Source organism: Lichenostomus cassidix, chromosome 10 (genome assembly GCF_008360975.1).
Source record: "Lichenostomus cassidix isolate B80296 chromosome 10, HeHo_3.0, whole genome shotgun sequence".
Taxonomy (NCBI): Eukaryota; Metazoa; Chordata; class Aves; order Passeriformes; family Meliphagidae; genus Lichenostomus; species Lichenostomus cassidix.
Genome location: NC_139491.1, coordinates 1,300,347 through 1,325,657, shown reverse-complemented (window position 1 = coordinate 1,325,657; position 25,311 = coordinate 1,300,347). Strand labels below are relative to the sequence as shown.

The 25,311-nt window shown below is 42.2% G+C and overlaps 1 protein-coding gene across 4 annotated transcripts in view; it reads left to right on the top strand.

Annotated features, from left to right (window-relative positions):
- Nucleotides 1-25,311, top strand: part of MAP2K5 (mitogen-activated protein kinase kinase 5) — a 112,847-nt gene that overhangs the window by 8,819 nt on the left and 78,717 nt on the right. Inside the window, exons 2-8 of one of the 4 annotated variants that reach the window (XM_085070245.1) lie at nucleotides 756-804; nucleotides 4,045-4,112; nucleotides 8,210-8,279; nucleotides 11,850-11,890; nucleotides 12,582-12,649; nucleotides 15,821-15,870; nucleotides 20,465-20,531. In XM_085070245.1, coding sequence (XP_084926371.1) covers nucleotides 4,092-4,112; nucleotides 8,210-8,279; nucleotides 11,850-11,890; nucleotides 12,582-12,649; nucleotides 15,821-15,870; nucleotides 20,465-20,531 — 317 coding nt within the window. In that variant the 5' untranslated portion in view covers nucleotides 756-804; nucleotides 4,045-4,091. Of the gene's footprint in view, nucleotides 1-755; nucleotides 805-4,044; nucleotides 4,113-4,363; nucleotides 4,380-4,625; nucleotides 4,647-8,209; nucleotides 8,280-11,849; nucleotides 11,891-12,581; nucleotides 12,650-15,820; nucleotides 15,871-20,464; nucleotides 20,532-25,311 lie in introns of those variants that run through there. The other 3 variants (XM_085070244.1, XM_085070247.1, XM_085070246.1) reach the window with 3 other exon arrangements.

Genomic DNA, 25,311 nt, shown 5'->3' with positions numbered 1-25,311 from the left:
AAAAGAAAATGGTAAAAGCTGAAAAAAATGGTAAAAGCTCTACTCTGAGACCAGCAAGAAAGGCTGGGTTAGAGCAGGGATGTGGAACTGGAAATGTTGGTGTGGTTTGGTGAAAAAAAATGATAAAAGCTAAAAAAAATGATGAAAGCTCTTCTTTGGGACCAGCAGTGATGTGGAACTGGAAATGTTGGTGTGGTTTGGCTGGAAATTGCTAAAAGGTGAAAAAAATGATAAAAGCTCTTCTGTGGGATCAGCAAGAAAGGCTGGGCTGGAGCAGGGATGGGGAAATCTTGGTGTGGTTTGGGGTCATTGTGGGGTTTTGTCCCTCAGGTTTTGTGTCTCTGCTCTTTGGGGTGTTTCCCACCTGAATTCTCCCCAAATCTTTGCATCCATCTCTTGAATTTTGGAGGAAGTTCAAATCCCAAGTGAGACTAACAAAGAACCTCCCAAACTAAAAAAACCCCAAACATTTATAATATAAAACATTTTTTGATTACTGGCTTTGATAAATCAGGTGTTGTTTACAATGATGATGGAGTTATTTGGGGAGAAAAGAGTTTTCCTGGAGGTCACGTGGAGGGGAAGGAGAAAATTGGTGAAAATTTTAGGGTAATTCCCTAAATAATTTGTCATTTTGGGGCATCATGGAGTAGGTTTTTAACTCTTCTTCCTGCAGCTGGGGAGGGTTTGAGGTGATTTATTCCAATCAGGCTTTTCCCATTTGATATTTAACTGATTTTTCCTTACATTTTTAGGATGTCATCGGTCAAGTTCTGCCTGATGCAACAACCACAGCATTTGAGTGTAAGTTGGATTTGTGTCAACTCTCTCCTTTGTCACATTGCAGAGCTGCCATTTAAAAAAATTATAATTTTTATTATGTTATTATCACATTTATTCTTTTAAAAGAAATAATATCCCTTCTACGTTACACTTAAATATTCATGCATTAATGCAGCTTTAATAATGGCACTGAACCCAGCAATATTTTATTATTTAATCACATCTGGAATGAGCATATTTCCACCAAGTAGCTTTAATTACCAGCGTGACCTTACCATGCTCTTACTCCTCAGTGCAATTATATTGCTGAAATTAAATGAAAAGTATAAACTACCTGTAGGTCTGAGCTTAACATTTCAATCCTCCAGTCCTCTCAGCAAGTGTTTAGACTCATATCTATTCTTTAAAGCCTGTTTATTTTTATTTTTTAAGGGATTCCTGGGGGATTTTCCTGTCTGGAGGGCAATAAGCTGCAAAGGGGATGAAACACAGGAGTTTTCTAACAAGTGCAGGAGGTTCCTGCTATCGCTTTTTAATTTTTATTCTATTTTTTCTGTGTTTTCCTTTGGTAGAGATGAAATGGCAGGGAGGGCCTGCCAGGGCCTTGCATTGTTTATTAGCATTTCTCCCCTTTTTAGAGCTTTCTGGCTCATTCTGTCTGTGGATAATCAAAGGAAATATCGATTTATGGTCCTTCAAAGTGCTATTTAGTGCTCTTTTTCTTTTCCTGTATTTGTGTTTTCCTCTCCTAAAATGCCACGAGAAAGGGGAAATTTTCTCAACATTTTTAACCTGAGCAAAACCAGGCTCCAGAGCTTGCCATTTATATTTTTTAAAATTTTTTTTTCATGATTTATTAAATATTTCTTCTCCATCCCTCCCACATCCCACATTAGCTTTGTTTGAACTTCATGCTCCAGCAGCAGCCACTGCCATGTGCAGAAGTTTCCTGGAAATTCCCATTTCGTTGTGGCTCCCAACATCTGCTCTGTGCCTTCCCTGGGTGTCTCCAGTCTGCCATTCACATCTGGCCCAGCCCATTTCCCTGCCATCCAAAAGATCTTGTGGGTATTGATTCTGGGTTTATTTCTGGGGATTTTTTTTCCAGGGATTTGTTTTTTTCCCCTCTTGAACGCCTGGATTTTTGCTACTTTTTTTTTTGTTCTCAGCTCCTCCACCGCTGCATCAGGTGGGCATCATTGTCACCTATCTTTTGATGGATGGATTGATAATTTAATTAATTTATTTATTACTTATTGCTCTTTCTTCAGGCATTGTCACCCCCAGCAGTCCCACCTGGTGCTGCTTTTCTCTACCTCTTGGACCTGAGTCTGGATTTCCCTCTGCTCTCCCCATCCCCCAAATAAATAACTCCCCAAATAACCCCCCAAATAACCCCCCAGCCAGCATATGGCTCCTTACAATCCTTTTATCCAAACTCTGCCATTTCCCACATTTCTGCAGATTTTGGGGGAAGATTGCTCCATAATATTTGTTTGCCATCTGCTGCTCTCTGCTAGCTTGTGAGGATTTCTGGATTTCTTCCTCCATTTTAAGTGGCATTAACAAAATCCAGCTAGGATGGGGGATTGTTTTTTTTTTCTGTTTGGTTCTACTTTTGCTTCCTTAATGTGCTGGAAAATCAGATTGCTGTGCTCTAGGCAAGGAGAGAAGCCTGGAAATCTTCCTGAATCCATGTTTGCATCCAGCTCCTTTTTGGGCTGTTCCCACTTGGATCCCATGGTGGGGAGGCAGAGGAGCTTTGCACAGCTACAGGACAGATTTTCTTCTGGTTTTCCTCCTTGCCTGATTAATTTAGATGCAGCTTTTTTTCCTGCTTTTTCATCTATGTATTTTTAATTCCTTCTGTTTGCACCAGGAATTTTGCAGCTCTGAAAACTGAGTTAATTTCTCCGTCATTCCAAATGGATAATGTGGGATTTTTCTATGCATTTTTGCCAGAGTTTTCAATTTTTATTTTTTCTGCTGTCCCAGCTCAGTCTGTTCTCTCTCCCCAGGTCTGTTTAACACCTTTTATCCATATATTCATCTCTCTTCTGCATTCCCTCTGATTCTCATTGGAGATGTTTGGTGTTCCTTGTGTTCCAACAGCACAGCCTTTCCTGTTCATTCCCACTTTCACAGCTCCTCCTCTTTCCTGCCTCACACATTTCCAGGCAAACATTTCACTTTCCACTCAGTGCCTCTTCTTAATCCATTTTTCATTCCTGGCTCGCTGAGGTTTGCTCACCCCATGGTGTTTTTAACCCCCTGGCAGTGCCACAGTGAGATTTCCATGATCCAAAGCTCTTCCAGGACATTCCTGTGCTCTCCAGTTCCTCCCAGCAGTTTTCTTCCAGGGTGTTTTTAAATTCTAATTCTGAGGTTTTTATGTTTTGCTTTTCTGCATTGCTTTGTTTTTTTTTCATTATCTCCTCGGAATTACCTTTTCAGAGGCAAAATGCACAAACTCCTTTTCTTGCACAATTTGAATTTCTTGGCTTGGATTTCTTCCCAGATTCTTGTGCATAACTGGGAGCAGGAGGGAGTTTTCAGCCAGGGACATGATGGCACTTTTATACTGACAGTGATGGCACCAGGGGGAATGGCTTCAGGTTGACAGGGTTGGGTTTAGGTGAGATTTTGGGAAGGAATTGTTCCCTGTGAGGGGCTGGGATGGAATTCCCAGAGAAGCTGTGGCTGCCCCTGGATCCCTGGAAGTGTCCAAGGTCAGGCTGGAGCACCCTAGGATGGTGGGAGTTGTCCCTGCCTTCCAGAGAATTTGGAACAAGATGATTTTTAAAGTCCCTTCCAACCCAAACCATTCTGGGACTCTATAAATTACTAGAAAATTTTAAAAAATTAAAATCGACAGTGAAAGTTACAATGAATTCCAACAAAACTGCCCAAACTTACATCAATTTGGGAGAATTCAAACATTTTGGGAACTTGACCCTTCCCTAGAACACCTTGCTGGGTCAGTGAGGGATGATCCAGCCTGGAAGGTGCTCAGCTCCTGGAGAGGTCCTGGCAGGGAAAAAACTGCTGAGAGCAAAGCTCTGAGCACTTTATCCCTCTTTAGACACCATCATAGCTTTTGTTAATTAATATTTGGAGTCATTACACACCATTATTTCAGAGTATTTGTGCAGTTGGCTTTTAGCTCCTTCACTTTGATTTCCTGCTAGAAGTCCAGATCAAATCTTTTGTTTAAATTGTGAATTTCTCCTTGCCTTGCTGATGTGCTTCTTCCCTTGGCAGATGAGGATGAGGATGGCGATCGGATCACAGTCAGGAGTGATGAGGAGATGAAGGCCATGCTATCCTATGTGAGTACAGCCCAACAAATCCAGATTTTCCCCATATTTATCATTATGAAGGCCATGCTATCCTATGTAGTACAGCCCAACAAATCCAGATTTTTCCCATATTTATCAATTATGAAGGCCATGCTATCCTATGTGAGTACAGCCCAACAAATCCAGATTTTTCCCCATATTTATCAATTCTGAAGGCCATGCTATCCTATGTGAGTACAGCCCAACAAATCCAGATTTTTCCCATATTTATCAATGATGAAGGCCATGCTATCCTATGTGAGTACAGCCCAACAAATCCAGATTTTTCCCATATTTATCATTATGAAGGCCATGCTATCCTATGTGAGTACAGCCCAAAAAATCCAGATTTTTCCCCATATTTATCATTATGAAGGCCATGCTATCCTATGTGAGTACAGCCCAAAAAATCCAGATTTTTCCCCATATTTATCATTATGAAGGCCATGCTATCCTATGTGAGTACAGCCCAAAAAATCCAGATTTTTCCCCATATTTATCATTATGAAGGCCATGCTATCCTATGTGAGTACAGCCCAACAAACCCGGATTTTCCCCCATATTTATCCATTTTTCCTGGTGTATTTTTGCCTGTCCCACAGTGCTAACTGGGCAATTTCCCTGGATTCAGTCCCAAATTTAATATTCCTGGATTAAGTGGAGGTGTTTCAAAGCTGCATCACTCGAGATCTGTGGACATGCTTGACTTTAAAAAAGAAAAAAAAAAAGCCTTGTACACTTACTGATCATATCAGAAACATTAAGAATAATGCATCTTAATGACTTTTGCATTAGGTATAGTGCAGGCTAAATGGACTATCAATTTCTTGTATTTTTTATGCAGTACTTAAAGTAACGGCTCATTAAAAATGAACCCCTGGGCTCGAAAAATTTTTCAAAATCTACTTTCATCTGGAGACTGTTTCACCCCTCCTAACAGAGGAGTTTCATTGTAGCTGCAGGCTCAATATTCAGGGAGGATTTAAAGATGTATTTTCTGTTTTTCAAGAGGAGATGGATGTGTCTGTGTGTGCCTGTGTATAGGTAGGTGTGGGGGAAATCTGTCTGAATCCCTATAAATATAAATCTCCTGCAGAAAAAAAGGGTTCACTTGCTTATGGAAAGGAAATAATTTGAATATATCCCAGTGAAAGTGAAAGAGAAAATATTCTCACTTTTTGAAGTAACTTGATAAGCAAGAAGGTGAAAAATGGGGATTTTCTCTCCAGGCCAGGTTGGCTCCAAGGTGCTTATAGATGACCTTGGGGCCTCTCAGAGCCAAGCCCTGCTTGGGAGCACCCAGAGGGGCTTTGGTGGGAATTCACTGAATGGTTTGGGTGGGAAAGGACCTTAAATCCCATCCAGTGCCATGGGCAGGGACATCTCCCACTGTCCCAGGATGCTCCAGCCTGGCCTTGGACATTCCAGGGATCCCACAGCTTCTCTGGGAATTCCAGCCCAGCCAGGAATTCCTTCCCAAGATCCCATCTAAATCTCCATTTTTCCAGCTTAAAGCCATTTCCTGTGTCCTGTCCCTCCATCCCTTGTCCCCAGTCCCTCTCCAGCTCTCCTGGAGCCCCTTTAGCCTCTGAGGATTCCCTGGAGTTTTCCCTTCTCCAGGAGAACATTCCCAGCTCTCCCAGCCTGGCTCCAGAGCATCTCCATAGCCCAGCTGTCTTTCTGGGTTTTGATATCCTCACATCCTTTCCCACCCCATTTTGGTTCCATCATCTCCACCTCCCGATGCTGCACCCAGCAGATCCCTGCTGATTCTTCCCCACTGGAATTTTTCTCTTTCCCTTGTAAAATCTCAGCCATTTTTCGCTGTTGAAGTGGAAAACTTGAATTTTCCCTGGCGCAGTCTCCAGATTCATCACGCCTTGGGAAGGTCATTTTTTTTGCCATGCTTCCAAGCTCACTGTTAAAGTTTCAGTACATTAGAGTTCTGATTGCTCAACTCTCTGCTTTCCCCTCAAAATTATGGGATGGCTGGAAATGACTTCTTTCTGCTTCAGCAGCTTTTCTTCTCTGAAAATTTTTCCTCTTCGGTTTTAAACTAGTTTTTTATTTGAGTGTTGCGCCGATGGTTTAACTTCCTCCCATCCTATAGGCTTCATTTTGGGATGTGTTTACAAGAAAACAAATGTTCTTAGCCTAGAGAGTGAATGAGCTTAATGATCTTGGAGTGTATAGTGGGGAAGAAAAATACTCATTTTTGAGGCCTGCAACAAATATTTGGAGGATTGGACAGCTGGGAAGATATTTCTGGGAATTTTGATGTGGTGCAGGTGTTCTCCAAAATGGAAATAAAGTGGATTTTTTTTTGTCAGTTTAAGGAGAAAAAAAATAATTCCCTGAGATGCAGATGTGACATCATAACTGGGATGATATTTTGAATCACACCCAACCTTATCTTTAAGGTTCTTTGCTTTCTGAGCTTGACTAAATTATCCCAGTGCTGGAATTCTTTTGGATTATGCAGAAATGTTTTGAATTAGGCAGATTTTGGGGGGTTGGTAAATGGGATTCTGTCAGTGCTGGGCATTGCAGTTAATTAAAGACAGCACTGGGGCTGCACTGGAGCTCTTGTCTTGTATCTCTATAAAAAGGCAGGAATTTTTTTGACAGCCACTGATTGGAAAGTTGCTCGCAGCTCTCTGCAAGCAAGGGGTACATGCTCTGGATCAATAACTGGCAAATTTTCCATTAAAAAGAATACCTGAACAATGTTCCAAATAGCCACTGGCATCTTAATTTTCCATGGAAACCTCAAATGCTCGTGTGTGGAGGACAAGTCATTTTCAGACAATTTTTCCAGACTACTTGTTAACAGTTATTGCTGTCCCAAAAGGTTGACAGCTTACATGATTGATATTTCATTTACTTGTCATCACTGGTGAGTAATGGAGAGGGCCATGGGTTTTTCTGCCTCTCTCCCCCCCTCTGTTATATATTTTTGGGGGGGCAGGAAATGCTCTCATGTATGTTTATTTTAGTTGATTATTCCAGGCAATGTGTGGTGAATGTTTATGTTGTGTGTCTGTGTGTGTGGAGATGTCCTCAGGTGGTGGAATGCCGCTGGGAAAATGGGAATTGGAAAGTTAAAAGTTCATCCAGTCCTGACTCTGCCATGGCCAGGGACATTCCCACTGTCCCAGGGTGCTCCAGCCTGGCCTGGGACATTGCAGGGATCCAGGGGCAGCCACAGCTTCTCTGGGAATTCCAGCCCAGCCAGGAATTCCTTCCCAAGATCCATCTAAATCTCCATTTTTCCAGCTTAAAGCCATTCCCTGTGTCCTGTCCCTCCATCCCTTGTCCCCAGTCCCTCTCCAGCTCTCCTGGAGCTCCTTTAGGCTCTGAGGATTCCCTGGAGTTTTCCCTTCTCCAGGAGAACATTCCCAGCTCTCCCAGCCTGGCTCCAGAGCATCTCCATGGCCCAGCTGTCTTTTTGGGTTTTGATGTTCTCAGTTCCTTTTCCATCCCTTTTTGCCCATTTTTAGCCTTTTTTAATCAATAAACCCAAATCACTGCAGCAGCTCCTGGAGTTCAATGTCTGCAGTGACTTTCTGAGATTACTGGTTTGGGATCCCTCTGACCTGACTGCTTCATCACTGCTAATTATTGGGTATTTTCCAGATTCCTTTGGGATTTCCGTGGAGTTTTCCTAAATGCACAGTTTTGGGGTGTATTTGCATCGCATCTTTGTTTGGTTTTCCTGCCTTCCCCAGGTGTGGCATTCACTGTCAGTGTTGCATTTCCTCACCTGCTGAAGCATTCCCAGCTTTCAGGAGAACCTGGAGCTTCCCTGTGGAGCCAGACCAGATTCCTGTGCTGGGATATGGGAAATAAAAATATGGGAAATAAAAATATGGAGAATCAAAATCTGGAGCTGGGCAGCACAGCTCCTTGTTAAAGTTCCTCTGTCCCACTCACTGTGGGAACACTGCAGGTGGAAAAGAACCATCTGAAGGCTGATCTGTGCCACAACAATGGGAAAGAAAATTAAAAATATGTTGAATTAACCAATCCATCAGTGCTTTTACCACTCCTGGATGACTGAGCCATCTCTTTCTTGCATTTCTTTGCAGTATTACTCCACTGTGATGGAGCAGCAAGTGAATGGACAGTTGATAGAGCCTCTGCAGATCTACCCACGAGGTAATGCTGAGCAAATCCTAACAACAACCCCAAAAACTGGGGCTGAAACAGCTCCCTGATAGATTTTGGGGAGGTTTGAATGCACAGAGCGTGATGTTTACCTCTTAATTTGGAGAGAAGAATTCATTATTGTGGGGAGCGTGGAGAAAAGTGCATTTATTGCATCTAAAATAGCTAATTTCCTGGAGTAAATTAGACTAACGAGATTGGGTTTGCATAGCACATATTTAAGTACATTTTAAAAAAACTCATTGGTGGTGGCTCTGCATGGATTCAAAGCAAAGCAGATGAATAACTGAAGTCCTGGATAGTTATGAAAATGGGGCTTTTTCAAGCTCTTTTAATATCATTAATCAGCCTGAGAGAGCTGGGAATGTCACTGTCACCGTTCAGGTGGCAGTGGGGATGTGGCTGCTGCAGCCACGACACATTTGGAGCTGATTTGGGCATTTTGCAGTGAAATCCAAATCTTCCTAAACACTTTAATATTTCTCCTGAACAGGGAGAGATGTAATCAACTCCGTGGACTGAGGCTATTCAAAAATAGGTCATCTCCAACCTGAAAAAAAATCTGTGGGCAGCTTGTGAGGTTTTTGGGATTGCAGAGCTCTCTCTGAACCTAGTGATGGTTAAAAAAAAGCTTCATGCATTACATAATTCATTCAGCTCTCAGTAGCCTGGCTTTGAATCTCTGACTCTTAATTGATGAAACAGAGAAGGTTTAAATTCTCCAAGTAAATCTCCCAGCAATAAATTAATTGAAATAATTAAAAATTAAACTCTTCTCACTTAACTGATATTACACAAATAATCATACTATGAGGCTCCCAATTAAACATTCCTGACTTCCATTACTTACAACTCTCTGAAGTTTGAATTGGGCAATTAACCAACACGTGCTAATCAGGTCTCCAAAGGAGGCTGAGTTTCCTGGAAGTTCCTGTGGAAAAGAGATAGGAATTCTAGGGGATTATGGAAAATTGGGTTTTTCTGGCTCAGGCTGGCAGGGTGGGATTGAGAGATCCAGGGACAGCCACAGCTTCTCTGGGAATTCCAGGCCAGCCCTCCCCACCCTCCCAGGGAACAATTCCTTCCCAAAATCCATCTAAATCTCCACTTTTCCAGCAGGAAGTCATTCCCTGTGTCCTTGGGAATGGACAAGGTCCTTGTCTCAAGTCAGTCCCTGACACAGCTTAGGGTTTGAAGGGACATTTTGAGATTACAAACCAAGCTTCACCTTCTAGATTCTCCTTTTGGGTCATTCCTGAAGAACCAGCCAGATAAATATACATTTGGATATATAAATAGGATATAAATTCCTATCCCTGCTGTTGTCTCTTTTCCCTATTTGCTTTGCATCCAAGGATAATCCAAGCCTCAGAATTTCTCTGTGCTCCCTAAATTTGACCCCCACTGTCACCTCCCCATCCTCACCCCTGCCTCTGCTGGCTGTTTCCTCCTTCCCACTCCCTCCCAATTGCTCCAGAGCTCAGCTCCTCTTTCATCTTCCCAAATCACCTCCTTAAAACATCTCCTTTTCCAGCTCACAGCTTTAAACTTCCCAACCTCACCCCTGAGTTCTGCTGCTCCTCTGAAATACCCAACAAAAATGTGCTTTTCTCCCTTTTTTTTTGCTTCCCTGTCTTCTTGTCCTGCCTCTCTAATGAACATCCCAAATTTTATTGTCAGCAGCCCTTTCCTCCTGTGCCCTTTTGGCCTTTTCAGCACTTGAAAGCTCCATCAGCACTGTGCAGCTTTTCTGCCTCTAATTTCCACTTCTCCCTTTTAAGAGATTTCTTTGCAAGTCCTTTGAATCCTTTTCTCTCTTTGCCTCTCTTGCTTCTGAGGAAGTTTCTGCCTCCAGTGAGCTCCCAAAAATTTCCTGTCTCCCATGAAAATCCCGTCAGGAGTAAATTCCTGTGTGCCAACTGTGTTAGCTGGGCTGGGCTCAATTTCTTTCATATTATTATAAAATATTAACATATTTTAAGGGATAAAGTTGATATTTTATCTATTTGAATAGGTTTATTGTTGCTGTTTAGGTAATAAGAGCCAGAGGGGGATTTTAAATTGAAAATAAATATCTGTGTGTGATTTACATATATAAAAGTGTGTGTACACACATATATATCAACATATATTTATATATAGCTACATATATTTATGTATATCTGCATATATTTATATATGTGTATTTACATATTTTTAATATCTCTATATGTATTTTTATATATATAACATAGAATATATATATTTCTTAAATATAGATAGAAGAGATAAATATAGATAGATATCTATCTTCTACCTATGTTATATATATCCCATTTATGGGATGCAAGGTGAACACATCATTCAAATATTAATAATGAAATTTATTGTTGATCTAACATCTTATTCCAAATGTCGATTTTTAATTGGAAAAATAGAATGTGTTTATATATGAGCACAATTTTCCAATCAAAATGCTACTTTTCCAATCAAAGTTCTACTTAAAATTTAAATTTTCCCAATTCAAATTCTATTTTTCCAATTCAAATTTATCATTTATAATTTCCAGGTGTTTTTTTTTTTTAATGCCCAGAGTCTCATCCCATTTTTGCCTGTTTTAAATGCAGGTGTTAATTTCTAATGTCACCCAAAGACACCAGGCCTGGCCCTGGCTGATGTGTTTAATAACCATCATCTGTGTCCTTCTGCCTAATAAATAGTTGTGTTTCCTGCTGTCAGGAACGGGAGGGAGAGGCACAGAGAGAGAGAGAAAAAAATCAAATTTCTCCCTGCTCAGCCCATCCATCAGCACTGACAGCCCCTTGAACTCAGCCTTTGCAGGGCACCGGGATGGGAACTACCAAACCTGGAGCCTTTGTGCTTCTCCCACCCAAAAAAATCACATCCTGAGTGCAGAACAAGGAAATCTTCACTTGGAGAAACCTCAGGAAAAAACTTCCTCCCTCTAAACCAGACATCACCGTGAGATGCCACATTTGTGCCACAAAAATGCCACAAAAAGTGGCTCAAAATGCCACAAAAAGTGGCACAAAATACCTCAAAAATTGGCATTTTCCCTGGCATTTATTCAGTGTTTACATTTTGGGGCTCACTGGTGTTGCCAGTGATGTGTTTTTCCCCTTTCCACCCAAACTGCCTCTGAAAAAACGACAAAACAACTCCTCCCTGACGTGTGGCAGTTGATTTTCTTAAAATCCATCATGGAAATATTGCTGTGAGATGCCAGAGTGTGTGCAAACACATTTGACACGAGGCTGGAATGTGAATGACAAAAAGAATCCCAGCGTTTGAGGCAGCAGATCTCTTGATTGGGGTGTGTTTGAAGCAGAAATTAGAATTTATATTACATGGTGTCAGAAAGCTCTTAGCATTTATAAATGCTCACTCCTGCAAGTTAAAAATCCTGGGCTGTAATTCCCACTCTGGGTCTCGCCAGGCACTTTTCAATCATTTCTCTCTGCTAATTTTGGTGTCACCCTCATTTCTTTTTAAAAGATTCATTTTGAGCAAATTTGTAAATGGCCCTGATGTGTTCTACAATTTAGTCAATTACTGTTTCAGCCTGCAAACCTCCTGGGAAACGGAACATACATGGCCTCAAGGTACGAATTTCAATAATTGTTTCAGGAAAGTTAGATGGATTTGTAATGCTGTGTTCCACTTATTGAAATGTCAAATAAAACTGCACTTTCTTGAGCTCTGACAAGCAGATTTTTTTTTTAAATTTTTTTTTTTTGGTGAGGGTGGGAGAAGGTTTCATCTGCAAAACGTTGGCTGTGATATCTCTATATATAGTTTTCTTAAAAATGAATTTGCCTTTTCTGTTTTTTAACCTCTGCTAATCGTGTTCTTAAATTTGAGTAGTTCATTTATCAACGAATGTCTGCCACTACTTCAAAGCTTTTCAAACCCCCACCACACTCCTGTGATTTCAGTCATTTATCCAAGTGTGGAAAGCACCACGGCGGAATTATTTTAGGGTTTTGATTTCTCACTGCTCCTGCAATCACACGGAGAAGACCAGAAACGTACCAAACAATTGTTTGCTTTTTAAAATGAGGACAAACGACGGATTTAGCACCTCTTTTGTAAAAATTATTTAATCCGCGAAGCCGCCGCAACCCCGGGATTGCGCAGCCTGCTAACCTACATACAGCCCTCCACCGCCGGCGTGCCTAGCAACAAGCTAATTAACCTTGCTAGGGAAATGAGAAATTCGTGGCAAATTACAGGTTAATTAGAATGGTGTCCTCTGAACGCAGGATCTGATCAGGCTGCTCTCACTGCCCGCAGGTGAACACGCGGGCTGGGGCTGCCAACAGCAGCGGCTCGGCCGCCTCCGACGGCCTGCCCAGCAATAGGTGAGCCAAAACCCCCTTCCTCGCCTTGCTTCCCCCGGATTGCCTTCCCTCTGTCCAAAATGGAGCCTCGGGTGTGGCTGGTGCCAGCAGAGCTGGGGGTTCAGTGGCTTTTCCAGTGGGGAAGGTGGAATTGGCTTCTGAGCGTGGAGCTGGCTGGGCTGGGGCTGCTGGGGCTTCCTGCTGGAGAAATCTGGGTGTGCTGGGTGCTTCTGGGAGAAATCTGGGTTTGCTGCTGGATAAAGAAGGGTTTGCTGGGTGTTTCTGGAGGAAATCAGGGTTTGCTGGGTGTTTCTGGAGGAAATCAGGGTTTGCTGGGTGTTTCTGGAGGAAATCAGGGTTTGCTGGGTGTTTCTGGAGGAAATCAGGGTTTGCTGGGTGCTTCTGGGAGAAATAAGGGTATGCTGCTGGAGAAATATGGGTTTACTGGGTGTTGCTGGAGGAAATCAGAGTTAGCTGCTGGAGAAATATGGGTTTACTGGGTGTTTCTGGAGGAAATCAGGGTTTTGCTGCTGGATAAAGAAGGGTTTGCTGGGTGTTTCAGGAAGAAATAAGGATTTTTTTGGTGTTCCAGGAAGAAGTAAGGGTTTGCTGGGTGTTTCTGGAGGAAGTAAGGGTTTGCTGCTGGAGAAGTAAGGGCTTTCTGGGTGTTTCTGGGAGAAATAAGGCTTTTTTGCTGGAGAAATCAGGGTTTGCTGGGTATTTCAGGAAGAAATAAAGGTTTTCTAGGTATTCCAGGAAGAAATAAGGGTCTGCTGGGTGTTTCTGGAGGAAATCAGGGTTTGCTGCTGGAGAAATAAGGGTTTTCTGGGTATTCCAGGAAGAAATAAGGGTTTGCTAGGTGTTTCTAGAGGAAATAAAGGTTTGCTGGGTGTTCCAGGTGGCTTTGTCCTTCAGAAGTGTTGAGATGCAATTTGGGGCTGAGCTAATTGGCTTTAGCTGGTCTAATGACAAAGTCTGTGTGTTCAGCTTGCTTCTCCCATTCCAGGATTCTTTGATTTGGAAGTTTGATACCCCATTCATAGGTTTGTAATAGCAAATAGCCTAAATAATAAAACCTGGATTTTTTTTTTTAGTGTGGGGTAGGATTTTTTGACCATCTTTTCAGCTTAGAAGTTGAACTTTTTCATACAGTTCCAGCAAAGTTTTGGAGTTCATCCCCCTTACCTCGCTTTTTACATCCCAACCCTAATTTGCCAACTCATATTAAGGTCTTAAAATGCAAGAGAACTCATTCTCTTTTTTTTTTCCTCGAGATTTGGTTTTTAAATGCTGGAGGATAAACTCCTTCTTATTACATGAACTGTTACAGGAAGTCATTATATTCAATACTGATGTTAAACCAAAAAAACATACAGAAACCCCTTATGTTTTCTTAAAAAGAAATAAGGAGACTCTGGCTCCATCTTCTTCCTGCAAGAGGGAATAGAAACCTCTTGAGGCTCCTTCCAACCTAAATTATTCTATTATTTCAATAAGCACATAAAATCCCATTTATCTGTGCATCAGCATCCTGCTCGCTCTTCTCTCTGGCAGCATCTTGTAGAGATTAAAAAGAGGAATTGCCAGAGATGAACTCGACCAGAGGGAGGTTTGGAGGGTGAGTTTGGGGTGCCTGAGGGTGGGACAGATCCCATTGCCTGTGGGATGATGGGATTTGGGCACCTGCTGGTGACATTCCAGCCTCACCCAGCGGATTCTGTCCTGCTGGAAACTCCAGCCAAGCCCCACTAAACCCACTTTGCTGCTCCCTTTTTGCCTCTGCTGATTGTGGAGATAAACTTTATCAAAGTTTTCCCCATTCCTCAGGCAATTCTAGCCACATTCAGATGGAGAATCTGATCCAAAACTCCTGAAAGAAAATAAATCCCAATATCTTTTTGAGCTGCATTTCCCCAATCTGATCTAAATAAAGCTTTTGTCAGTGCTCTGTGCTGAGGCTTTCAGTACTGCCTGTACTTTGAGCTTGTTCTTCAAGTGCATTGAAAATGAAGCTTCTAGAAGATTCTTGTCACCTTATCTGGTGGTTAATTGCCGTTCCTTTTGGGAAACCTTCTGCACCGGGAGTTTTGTTTTTGAAGTAATTGAAAGTCTCTCTTTGTTTCATGTTCACAAATTGTTAGTCATGAAAGATGACAAGATCAACTTATGTTTCCTTGGAAAACTTAATTTTTCTTTAAAGTAGTCGTGGGAACAAGAGGCCTATTAAAGAACAAAGCCACCAAATATGAAATCTGTGTTTTCACTGTTCCTGTTAATAATGATCTGTGATCAAGACACGTGCACAGGCCTTTCAAGAATATATTATTTTGTACTTTTTTTTTTTTTTTTTTAACTTCAGTAATAAGAGCAGAATGTCCCTTTGAGATAAAGTTTTGCAGACATCGCTGCCCAGGCAGTTTGTTGTGTTGAAGCTCCGAGTTTGTCAGGGAAGGAGGTAAAAAAAAGCAAGATTTTGTGAGTGGGTGGAAGGAGTTTGAAGTCATTAAGGGTTTTACCCTTTAGCTCACCAAGCTGAGAGTTGGGATTTGGTAAATTTGTCTTAGAAAAAATTAATATGAGTTGTTTTGGATTGAGTGGGGAGCAGGTTGTCCTGAAAAAGCAAAGGATTCAGCCAGCTGAGCTGGAGTGGAGTGGAAAATTGGACTTCCCGCAGGGATTTAGGCATGGCCTGAAATTCCTAAATCAGGAATTGTGCTCTCCTGCTCACCCTGCTCCAGTGGAGGTGGTGGGACATCACTGGCAGCACAGCCTTGGGCTGAGATCCACAGCAATTCCTGAGGAATAATGCCTTGGGGAGCTCTAAAATTATCCCAGCACCTGAGAGCTGCATGTGAGCTTTCCTTTCCTGTTGGTTTTTGGAGCACCTGACCTGTGAGAACATCAGTTTTGAATTTTCCCTTAGAGCTCTGGGACAATAGGCTGTGGGTTGCACAGTCAAGTGTCCAAACCAGCTGCTTTAGAAAAGTGAAAAATACATTGATTTTTTTTTTCCCTCAAATGTTCGTTGCTCCTTCACTGCTGCTGCTCACCACACTCACCCCTGCAGCTCCAATCTCTTCAGAATATCTACCCAGGAGCTTCCCTTGTTTCTCACAGCTTCAGCTGGAGGTGTAGAACTCCCCAGTCATTCAAAATAATCACCTCTTGTTTGGTTTTTTTTCTCTTTTCCAGCTTGAAAAAGTCCTCTGCAGAGCTGAAGAAGATCCTTGCCAATGGCCAGGTAGGTGTCCTGAGGGAATCTTGGCTTTGTGCTCAGCTCACCCCTGCCTGATTGCAGAGGATTGGCAGTCCTGCCAGGACAGGGACATCTCCCACTGTCCCAGGGTGCTCCAACCCTGTCCAAACTGGCCAATTCAGGGATCCAGGGACAGCCACAGCTTCTCTGGGAATTCTATTCCAAGGTCTCCCCATCCTCCCAGGGAGGAATTCCTTCCTAATCTCTAACCTAACCTTGCCCCCCTTCACCCTAAGGCCACTCTGCCTTTCTGTGGTGTTAAATTAACATTTAGACTTGCTTTTAAGGTCTTTTCCAACCTAAATGATTCTGTAATTCTGCATTGAAAATTTTATTTAAAAAAAAAAAAGAAAATAATCCAACCAACCAACAAATCCCCAAAGCTGCAGAACACCACCTTGTTCTTCTCTCCTTGGGAAATGAAGCTCTGATTTACCAATTGCTGGCCAAGTGGACAACCAGCCCCATTCTTTTCCCCCCATTTGGAGCTGAATGATTCAACAGGCTCAATGTCATTTTCTGACATTAAATATCCCCAGTTAAACGCAACTCCCTCCAAAGAGCCCAGATTCTCAAGCAAACCCCATAAATATGTTTTAATGTTCATCCCAACCCCTTTGGCAGCCTTGTCCACAGGCTCAGCGCTGCCTGTTAGGCTCTATTGACTGAGACATCTGTGTCACTGCAAATAAAAGACTCTTATTGATTTTCTTAACTGCTCTTCACTTCCCCTCGGCGCGGCGAAGGCTGAAATCTTAATTATCTGCGATGCCTATTCAGTGTCTGCACACAATGACCTCTGCCAGCCTCCGTGGATCAGGAGCTGAGGGTGGCAGGAGGAAAAAGGATGAGATTTGGGGGGGTTCTTCAGCCTCACCTGGAAAAATGGGGGGGAGAAATGGGAGTTTCCCCTGCAAAATGTGAGCCTAAAACCCATGGAATGCCTGGGATAAAAGTGGGAAATGTGGATTTTAGGCTGAGTTTTGATATGCAGAAATTCCTGCTGGTTGGTTTGTTCAATTTTCAGAATTTAGAGGTAAATCGTGATTTATGCTGGTAACTTGAAATCCCAAATTCCTGCCTGTTGGTTTGTTCACTTTTCAGAATTTACAGGTAAATTGCAATTTATCCTGGTAACTTGAAATCACAAATTCCTGCCTGTTGGTTTGTTCTCTTTTCAGAATTTACAGGTAAATCGTGATTTCTCCTGGTAATTTGAAATTCTGGGAGTGCCAGCAGCAGGCAGCTGAACTTTGAAATCAATTTGGTGTTTACTCCGATATTCCTGATTCATTTTAAAATTAATTCACTGAATGGGAGTAGAATCTCCCTGTGATTGGCTGAATTGGGCATTTTATTTGTTCTCAACAACAAAAACCAAGTGGTTACTGTGCCCTGGATAGATTCACAGCTTTGTTCCCTGTGGTTTAGAATTTCTAAAAATTTTCAGACCTCTCCTTATGATACTAAAAATGTTTAACTCACTTTAAAAAAAAGAAAGAAAATAAGGATTAACTACCTCTTCTTATGATATTAAAAATGCTACTTAAACCCACTAAAATGAAATAAGAATTAAGTTTTAATACTACCTTTTAGTCACCCTGATGGGAGTTAATTTGCTTTTTGCTGAGGGCGAGTGGTTTGTTCTCTGCAGAATTTGGTCTCAGATCCACAACTGGGGATGATTTTCTAGTGGTAACTTTAACTTCTCTTCATTTTGGGGGGTTTAAGTCACACTTATCATTACTTAAGTATAGCCTGGCTCATTATTTTTGATTATTTTTTGGCAGCTCCTGCTTTGAGGCATCCCTAATGATATTCCCCGAGTAGTTCCCATTTAGCTTTAATAAGGAATTCATATTAATCATTAAAAGAAGGGGACATGATTCTTCAAGATAATCAAATATTGACAGGTTAGAAATAGCTTTCTGCCCGGGTTCATTGATATAGGTGATGCGATATAAATATTTATTTCTTTTCTGTCACTCAGAGTAAATGCCACCAATTGATTCAGCATTGATAGAGTGTCAGCAGTTCATAAGAAACATTTGGCTGCCTCGTGTTTCCCCATTAGTCTGGGCTCTATAAAGTGGGATTTACTAAATCTCCTCAATTGGCTGCTCCAGGAATCCATGGTTGGGAAGCCAAGGCAGCAGGGCAGCTCCTCGCTGCAATCAGCATTAATTGGGCATTTTGCTGTTAATTATTTGCAGAGGTGGACACTGATTGCATCCCCAACTCCAGGATAAACAGGGATAAAAATTCTGTTTGCTGCTCCCTAACTGGAGCTTTGCTTTGCCATGAATTCCCTGGAATTTGGGTTTGGGTTTTCAGGAATTCCCTGAATTCTGGCAGCCAATCCAGGTTGGATTTGCAGGTTTAATATTCCAGCCTCGCTGCAGAGCTCGCTGTTATTAGGGGAGCTTTTTATGATGGAGAATCCAGTTTTCCCAGTAAAATAAATAAATCACCCCATGCTTTTGGCACCTTTATTTGAGCCAGTAAATCACACTTTATCTCCCCATCAGGTGCAGATATCCCTCCACCCCTGTATTCCTGTTTTTCCCTGGGTTCCTGGTTGCCCTTTGTGTTGGGCACAAACCTCAGAGGATGGAGCTTCTCCTCTCCCTCTCTTTTAGGGAAATACATGGAGAAAATATTCCTTTTTCGCAGTGGGCAACAAGCAGGAGGAAAAAAAAATGCTTTATTTAATCTCCAGTTCTGCTCCATTTGTTGTTTCTAACTTAACCACCAAAAATTCTTCTCCCCCAAGAAGCAAAAATACGAATTTATTTTTGTGGGTTCATTTGATTTCCCTTCAGTGGTTGAGAAGGACATTCCTGGGAATGCAGGAGAAGTTTGTTGTTCCAAGACTGGAGAATTCAGGAGCAAAACTCCTTAAAATTCCCAAGGCTGCAGCCTGAGAGGAATTTATTTTTAGTGCAAGGGATCCACTGTAGATTCTTTCCATATTTTAAATCCCATCCATGAACAATTGTTCCTCTTCTTTTCCCCGTTTTTATTTGCATTTTCTGATGGATGCCATGGGAGAGGTGACTTGCAGGAATGAAATCAGTGTTGATTTTCATCACAAATCCTGATGTTTCATTTGGCCATTTCGTACCCTCTAAGATACCTGGCCTAGGTTTAACTCCAAATAGGTAATAAATAAATAAAATAATCACTAATTCTCCTTGGAGTTGGCTCACAACTCAGGTTTTCACATCACTGTGGAGCAATTCCAGTGAGAAACCAGAGTTTTTTTGCTCAGGTAGTGAAAGGAAAGGACATCAATTTTGGATTAATCATTTCTGTCCTTCCAACTTATTTCAAATCGATAAAATATTTCATTTTCTGTTCATTAGCAATGCTGAGTATTGACTTTTTAGGACATTTCAGCTTGTTATCATCACTTGTGTTAATACACAAAAATGACATCTTTAAGCAGCCAGGCCAAGTCATGTGAAATATTTAACTCAGTGTCCCATCAAATACAAATAATTGCTAAAAATGAGTTAATCTCTCCTAGGAAAATAGCTTTGCAAAGCAGGATTTGCCCAAATATTTTCTACTTAAACCGATGAGGCAATGGGGGAATCATTTTGGAAAAGAAAACTCCTTTCAGCCCAGAATGAATTCCGATTAAAATATTTATATTTGAAGTGTGCACCTGCATTGCAAAAATGTCTTCAGTGAGATTTTTTTAAAATGGGTGCAAAATCAGAATAATTTTGTTTGTCCAGGAGAAGGTTGAAGTGAAGTTTGGCATTGGAATTGCTTCTTGGGCAATATGTTAAGCTGTTGTAAAATCCGTATAAAAATACCCCAAATTTAGGAAAAAATACCCCAAATTTAGGAAAAAAGACCTCAAATGTAGGAATTGGCAATGTACAGTGCTTGTTTCAGCTGCTGCTGAATTTCTGAGGATCTCATCACATCCAGAGAGTTGTCCCAGTGAGCAGAAAGATTGAGGCAAAGAATTAGTTGTGCATTTCAAGGAAAATAATTTTTGTTGCAATTCCAGACGGTTTTTTTTAAAAAAAGCAGTGAAAAAAATTTGATTTAAATTATTAAACCAAATTACGAACTCAATTATGAAATCAAATGATAAAATGTGGATAAATGGAGCTCTGCAGAGCAGCCCCACTGCCAGAGCTGCCACTCAATTAGGCTCAATGACTCTGATTGCAGAATAAATCACCAACTTCCCACTTTGCTGTGGGATTGTCTCAGTTCACCTCCAACTTTGGCTCTGCTTATGTGCAGCTCTGGAGCCTCTTTTCCTATCACTCTCCATGACCTGACCCTCTTGAGCTATATTATATCATTCCATTTTGACACCTTTTATCAAACTTTAATGAAATGACCCAGGCAAACAAATTGTCATTAAACTTTCCATCACTTTGTCCCTTGGTATCGTCTTTTATAAATTGGACAGCAAATGTTGTATTGATCTTCTCGTTCTTGCAGCTGAACTTGGAATGACCCAGACTGCTTGTTGTTTATGGCCTGGAGTTGCTTTTCCTTGACATTTCCATCCCCAGCATGACATCTCTTTTGTTTTTCTTTCTTTCTGCTGGAGATGAATGAACAAGACATACGATATCGAGACATCCTGGGCCACGGCAACGGCGGCACGGTCTACAAGTGAGTGAGGATTTCACTGGAAATTGGTGGAAAAATGGAATTGAACACGGTTTGGACCCTTTGGGGGATAGGTGGGGCCTTGGTGGTCTGTGGCAGAGAAATTCTGGATATAAACTCTGAGAGTATTCTGAGGTTTGGGGTGTTTTATTGTGGTTTTAATCCTTTCTGGGGAAGGAGTTAATGGTTCTCAAGTGGGAGTCTGGATGTCCTGGAGAAGCAGGAATTGACTCCAGGATTTGGAATTCCTGCTGGAATTCCCTTCCTGGGAATGACCCCAGTGGGATTGGGGTGGAAGGTAAGGAGTGATAAACTCCCCCAGATTTTGGGGGTGAAGTTCCCACCCTGCAGGCAGGATTCATTTGAATGTTTGAAAGATGATAACAACACAGACAAGACTTTCCTGTTGAGAAAACTCTTTCTTATGCTCAGTGCAAAGTTTAAACTACAGAATGTCATATGTGGTACTTAATAGTCTGCAGTGGGGTATGAAAAATATTCCAGTGGGAATTAAGAAATCCATACTTTGTAAGAAAGCCCTGAGGGAGTAATAAAGGTTTCCTCCAGAGAGCTATTTACCATATACAGTAACCCAGCATCCCATTAGGGTGTTGTTTATACCTTAGACATTTTAACTTTGATATTAACATTTTTTTTTCCCCCTAAAATGTTTTAAAAGCCACGGTGCATTTAGTTTAGTTTCTAATTGGCTGCCAGCATTGCAAAACAACTCCTCCTTGAAGAAGGTTTAATGGAAATGAACTTCCAAAGCCCCCAAGGAGCAAAAGCCAGTCTTGGAATGGAGTTTTAAAATCAGGTTGGCCTTGGGGGTGGGAAGTGGTTCAGAAATCTCCTGGATGTTCTCTTGGAGAAAGACATTCCTAGAGCAAGGAGCTTGAGGAAATGGTGTTATTTTCTTATTTTATTGTGGATATGAGAATGCTGAGCTTTAAAGCTCAGTGACTTCTTGGTGTGAGGAGAAGGCAGAGCAGGTTGATGCAGGAAATCTGGATAAAAGTAAAGGTGAATATTGTCTGTTTGCCATCATCCTGGGTTTCTGAGGGTGATCCCTTCCTGGATGGATGTCTGTAGCATTTCCCTGTGCTCTGGGAGAGGGAAAATTTCTCTCTGCTGTGTCAGGGAACTGTTCCTGTCATTCCTATTCTTTTTATCCCATTCTTGTTTAAAGTCTGAAGTGACTTCTGAGTGTCTCCAGCAGAGGAGTCATTCCAGCCTTCTCCAGGGAATGGGCACTGGTTTTAACATTATCATGGAATCCTGGCATGGTTTGGGTTGGAAGGACCTTACAGCTCACCTTATTCTGGGCAGGGACATCTCCTGGTGTCCCAGGGTGCTCCAGCCTGGCCTTGGACATTGCAGGGATCCAGGGGCAGCCACAGCTTCTCTGGGAATTCCAGCCCAGCCAGGAATTCCATCCCAAATTCCCATGCAGATCTCCACTTTTACACCATGAAGCCATTCCCTGTGTCCTGTCCCTCCATGCCTTGTCTCTAGTCCCTCTCCAGCTCTCCTTCAGGCCCTGGCAGGAGCTCTGAGCTCTCCCTGGATCCTTCCCTTCTCCAGGTGAACATTCCCAGCTCTGCAGAGCAGCTCCAGCCCCGTGACAGAACTTGGAGCAATCCAATCCCCCCTTCCCAAAAAGTTCCCAGCCCTCCCTCTCCAGCAGATCATCCTCACTCCCTGAACCAATCAGGAATTCCAGCTGGCAAACCCTGCCAGGTAGCTGCACTGCCCCAGCCAGAGACAGCAGCGCAGAGATATTTTATTCCAGTGAATCAATGAACATTTGTCAGGTGAAATTAATTGCAGAGGTTGGGCTGTTTTCCCCTCCCAGCACCAACTCGGGGAGGAGAGGTGGGTATTGATCTGCAGCTGAGCAACGAGCCTGTCGACGCCCTTTTTCCATTTTGTTTTGTTATCCTTCTCCTTTCTTTTTTTCTTTTTTTTACTATCCCCCCTCTCTCCCCAGCTCTTTATCCTAACTCATATCCATTATGGTGATGATATATTCCCAGCACTGAGGGAACAAGGCAGAGCGTCGCAGGTCGCTGAGCAAAAAATTTCCCTGCCTGTGTTTTCCATGGGAATGGAGAGCTATTGGAATCGTTTATTGAGATGGAAGTATTGATCACTTTGCCTCCCCCCCCTGGCTGGAGGTGGGCTTGTTCTCTTTGGAAGGCTGTGTTTAGTTAGGAAATGGATTTCATTTATTTGGGTTCTTTACAGCTGCAGCTGCTTTATGGCTTGGAGAAGAGGTGTCTTAGCTTTATTTTTATGACAGTATAATTATACTTTAGAAATACACTTGATTACTGTGTGTAGCAAAAATTGTTCCAGTATATTGGCTCGGCCAATATTGCTATACAAACAACTTTTCAGTCAATTGAGTCTGGTAAAAAATCAATACTTTATAGCAATATTTCTAGGGAGAACTTGCTGAATCTAAATGTTTTTGCTGTTCTAAAAAGAAGGGGGTTTATGGTTCTTTGACATCCTTTTCTCTCCCTACCTTTTGATCCGCTGTTTGCTTAATTAAGGAAGGATAAAAATCCTTGTGTTAGAGATGGCAAAACCAGTTAATTAGCCTTGCTGCTTTTTGGCTGCTTGCATGTTCAAAAATATGTGAGAAAATATAAAACGAGCCCAAACTGTATATTGGATATTCCATTGGAAAGCAGGGATTGTACATTGAATATTCCACTGGAAAGCAGGGATTGTACATTGAATATTCCACTGGAAAGCAGGGATTGTACATTGACTATTCCACTGGAAAGCAGGGATTGTACATTGACTATTCCACTGGAAAGCAGGGATTGTATACTGAATATTCCACTGGAAAGCAGGGATTGTACACTGAATATTCCACTGGAAAGCAGGGATTGTACATTGGATATTCCACTGGAAAGCAGGGATTGTACACTGAATATTCCACTGGAAAGCAGGGATTGTACATTGGATATTCCACTGGAAAGCAGGGATTGTACATTGGATATTCCACTGGAAAGCAGGGATTGTACATTGGATATTCCACTGGAAAGCAGGGATTGTACATTGGATATTCCACTGGAAAGCAGGGATTGTACATTGAATATTCCACTGGAAAGCAGGGATTGTACATTGAATATTCCATCAGAAAGCAGGGATTGTATATTGAATATTCCATCGGAAAGCAGGGATTCTCCCACTGCTGCTCTGTGGGCAGAGTGTGCACTGGTTTGGGTAGAGATTGTCAAGAAAAGGATAAAATCTGGTGGAGAATGCACAGTTCAACCTCTTCCCAGCAGAAGAAAATACATTTAGAGCAGGACATCCATGGATTTGCTTAAATTGTTTTTTTTTTTTTTTTGAGGAAATCATTGCCTGGTCAGTCCAAACCCATGGAAAGGATGTGCTTTGTGCTGCTGCTTTGGGCTCCAGCAGAGGTTGCTCTGAGGAGATCTCTGCTCAGGTTAAGAATTTCCTTTGGAATGTGTGGATGTGCTTTGCCAGCCTCAGGAACAGCTCTGTTAAATTATTTAGACCTCAACTCTTTGGTTGTGTAGATTAGATTGGGTTAGATTTTGAACCTAAATAGGACAAAGTTGGGGTGTTTATCTCTGGTCAATAATTACTCTGTCAGCTCTATCTCACATGAGAAATGCTGAAACACATCTTTGACCATTTGAAGTCTTGAAATGATATCTTTAATTCTCATGTGCAGCTGTGGAGGTATTTCCCTTTATTTCCTCTAAAGCCTCATTATTTCCTTCACATACCAGCAAAATGGATGTTTTATTCTTATTTCACGTTTTCTAGTGTTCGTTTTTCAAGGAGGAAGGAGAAGTGAGATGTTCAGGGGATGGCAAAGCCTCCTGGGATTTATTTTACAGTGTGAGGTTTGTAACTCTGTGGGTTCTGCTGGAATCTCCAGCAGCAGGAGCATAAAGCTCTGCACACCAAAATAAACATAAAGCCCTGATGATTCCATCATTAATTTGGGAGTTACCAGGATCTGGGAGAGAGGCAAGGAATGGGAAAATCAGTTCCCATCTTAGCAAAATGCTGGGGAAGCAGAAGGCTTCACTTTTAAGTTGAGTAATTGGGAGAGAAGTGGCTGTGGATGATGTCCCACCCCGAAGAATTGGATAGCCTGGAAAATAGGGAGAAACGGGGAAGCTTAATTTGTTGGAGCAATTTCCTTAACAATTGTGCAGTTTGGTTGAACATTCCAGCATCTGCCCATCCCTTCATTCCCTATCTCAGCCAACCTCGGGGTGCCCCATTAGCACATTAAACACAGAGTGTGGGACAGCTGGGCCAGGCTGGGTCTGCTCCACAGCCTGGAATTGTGCCCTGGGAGAGAATTCTGCATCCTCTGGCACTGCTGGGGAGGCTGGAGGGGGTTGGGCTGTGCTTGGGGAGAGGAAGGTGGAGGGGATGCAGCTCTGTGTGCTGGGATGGGGATGGAGTAGCTGGAGTTGGGTGTTGGAATAGCTGTGGTTGGTTTGCTGGAACAGCTGGAGTTGGGTGTTGGAACAGCTGGAGTTGGGTGTTGGAACAGCTGGAGTTGGGTGTTGGAATAGCTGCAGTTGGGTTGGGTGTTGGAATAGCTGGAGTTTGGTGATGCCAAGAGGAGCATTTCCATGTGCTGGATGGAGATGGAATAACTGGAGTTTGGTGTTGCCATGAGGAGCTGAGGCTGAGCAAGGCTGTCTCTCTGGCTCATCCCAGAGCTCCTGGTGCAGCACAGTGGGGCTGTCAGGAAGGAGCTGTGCACTCCCAG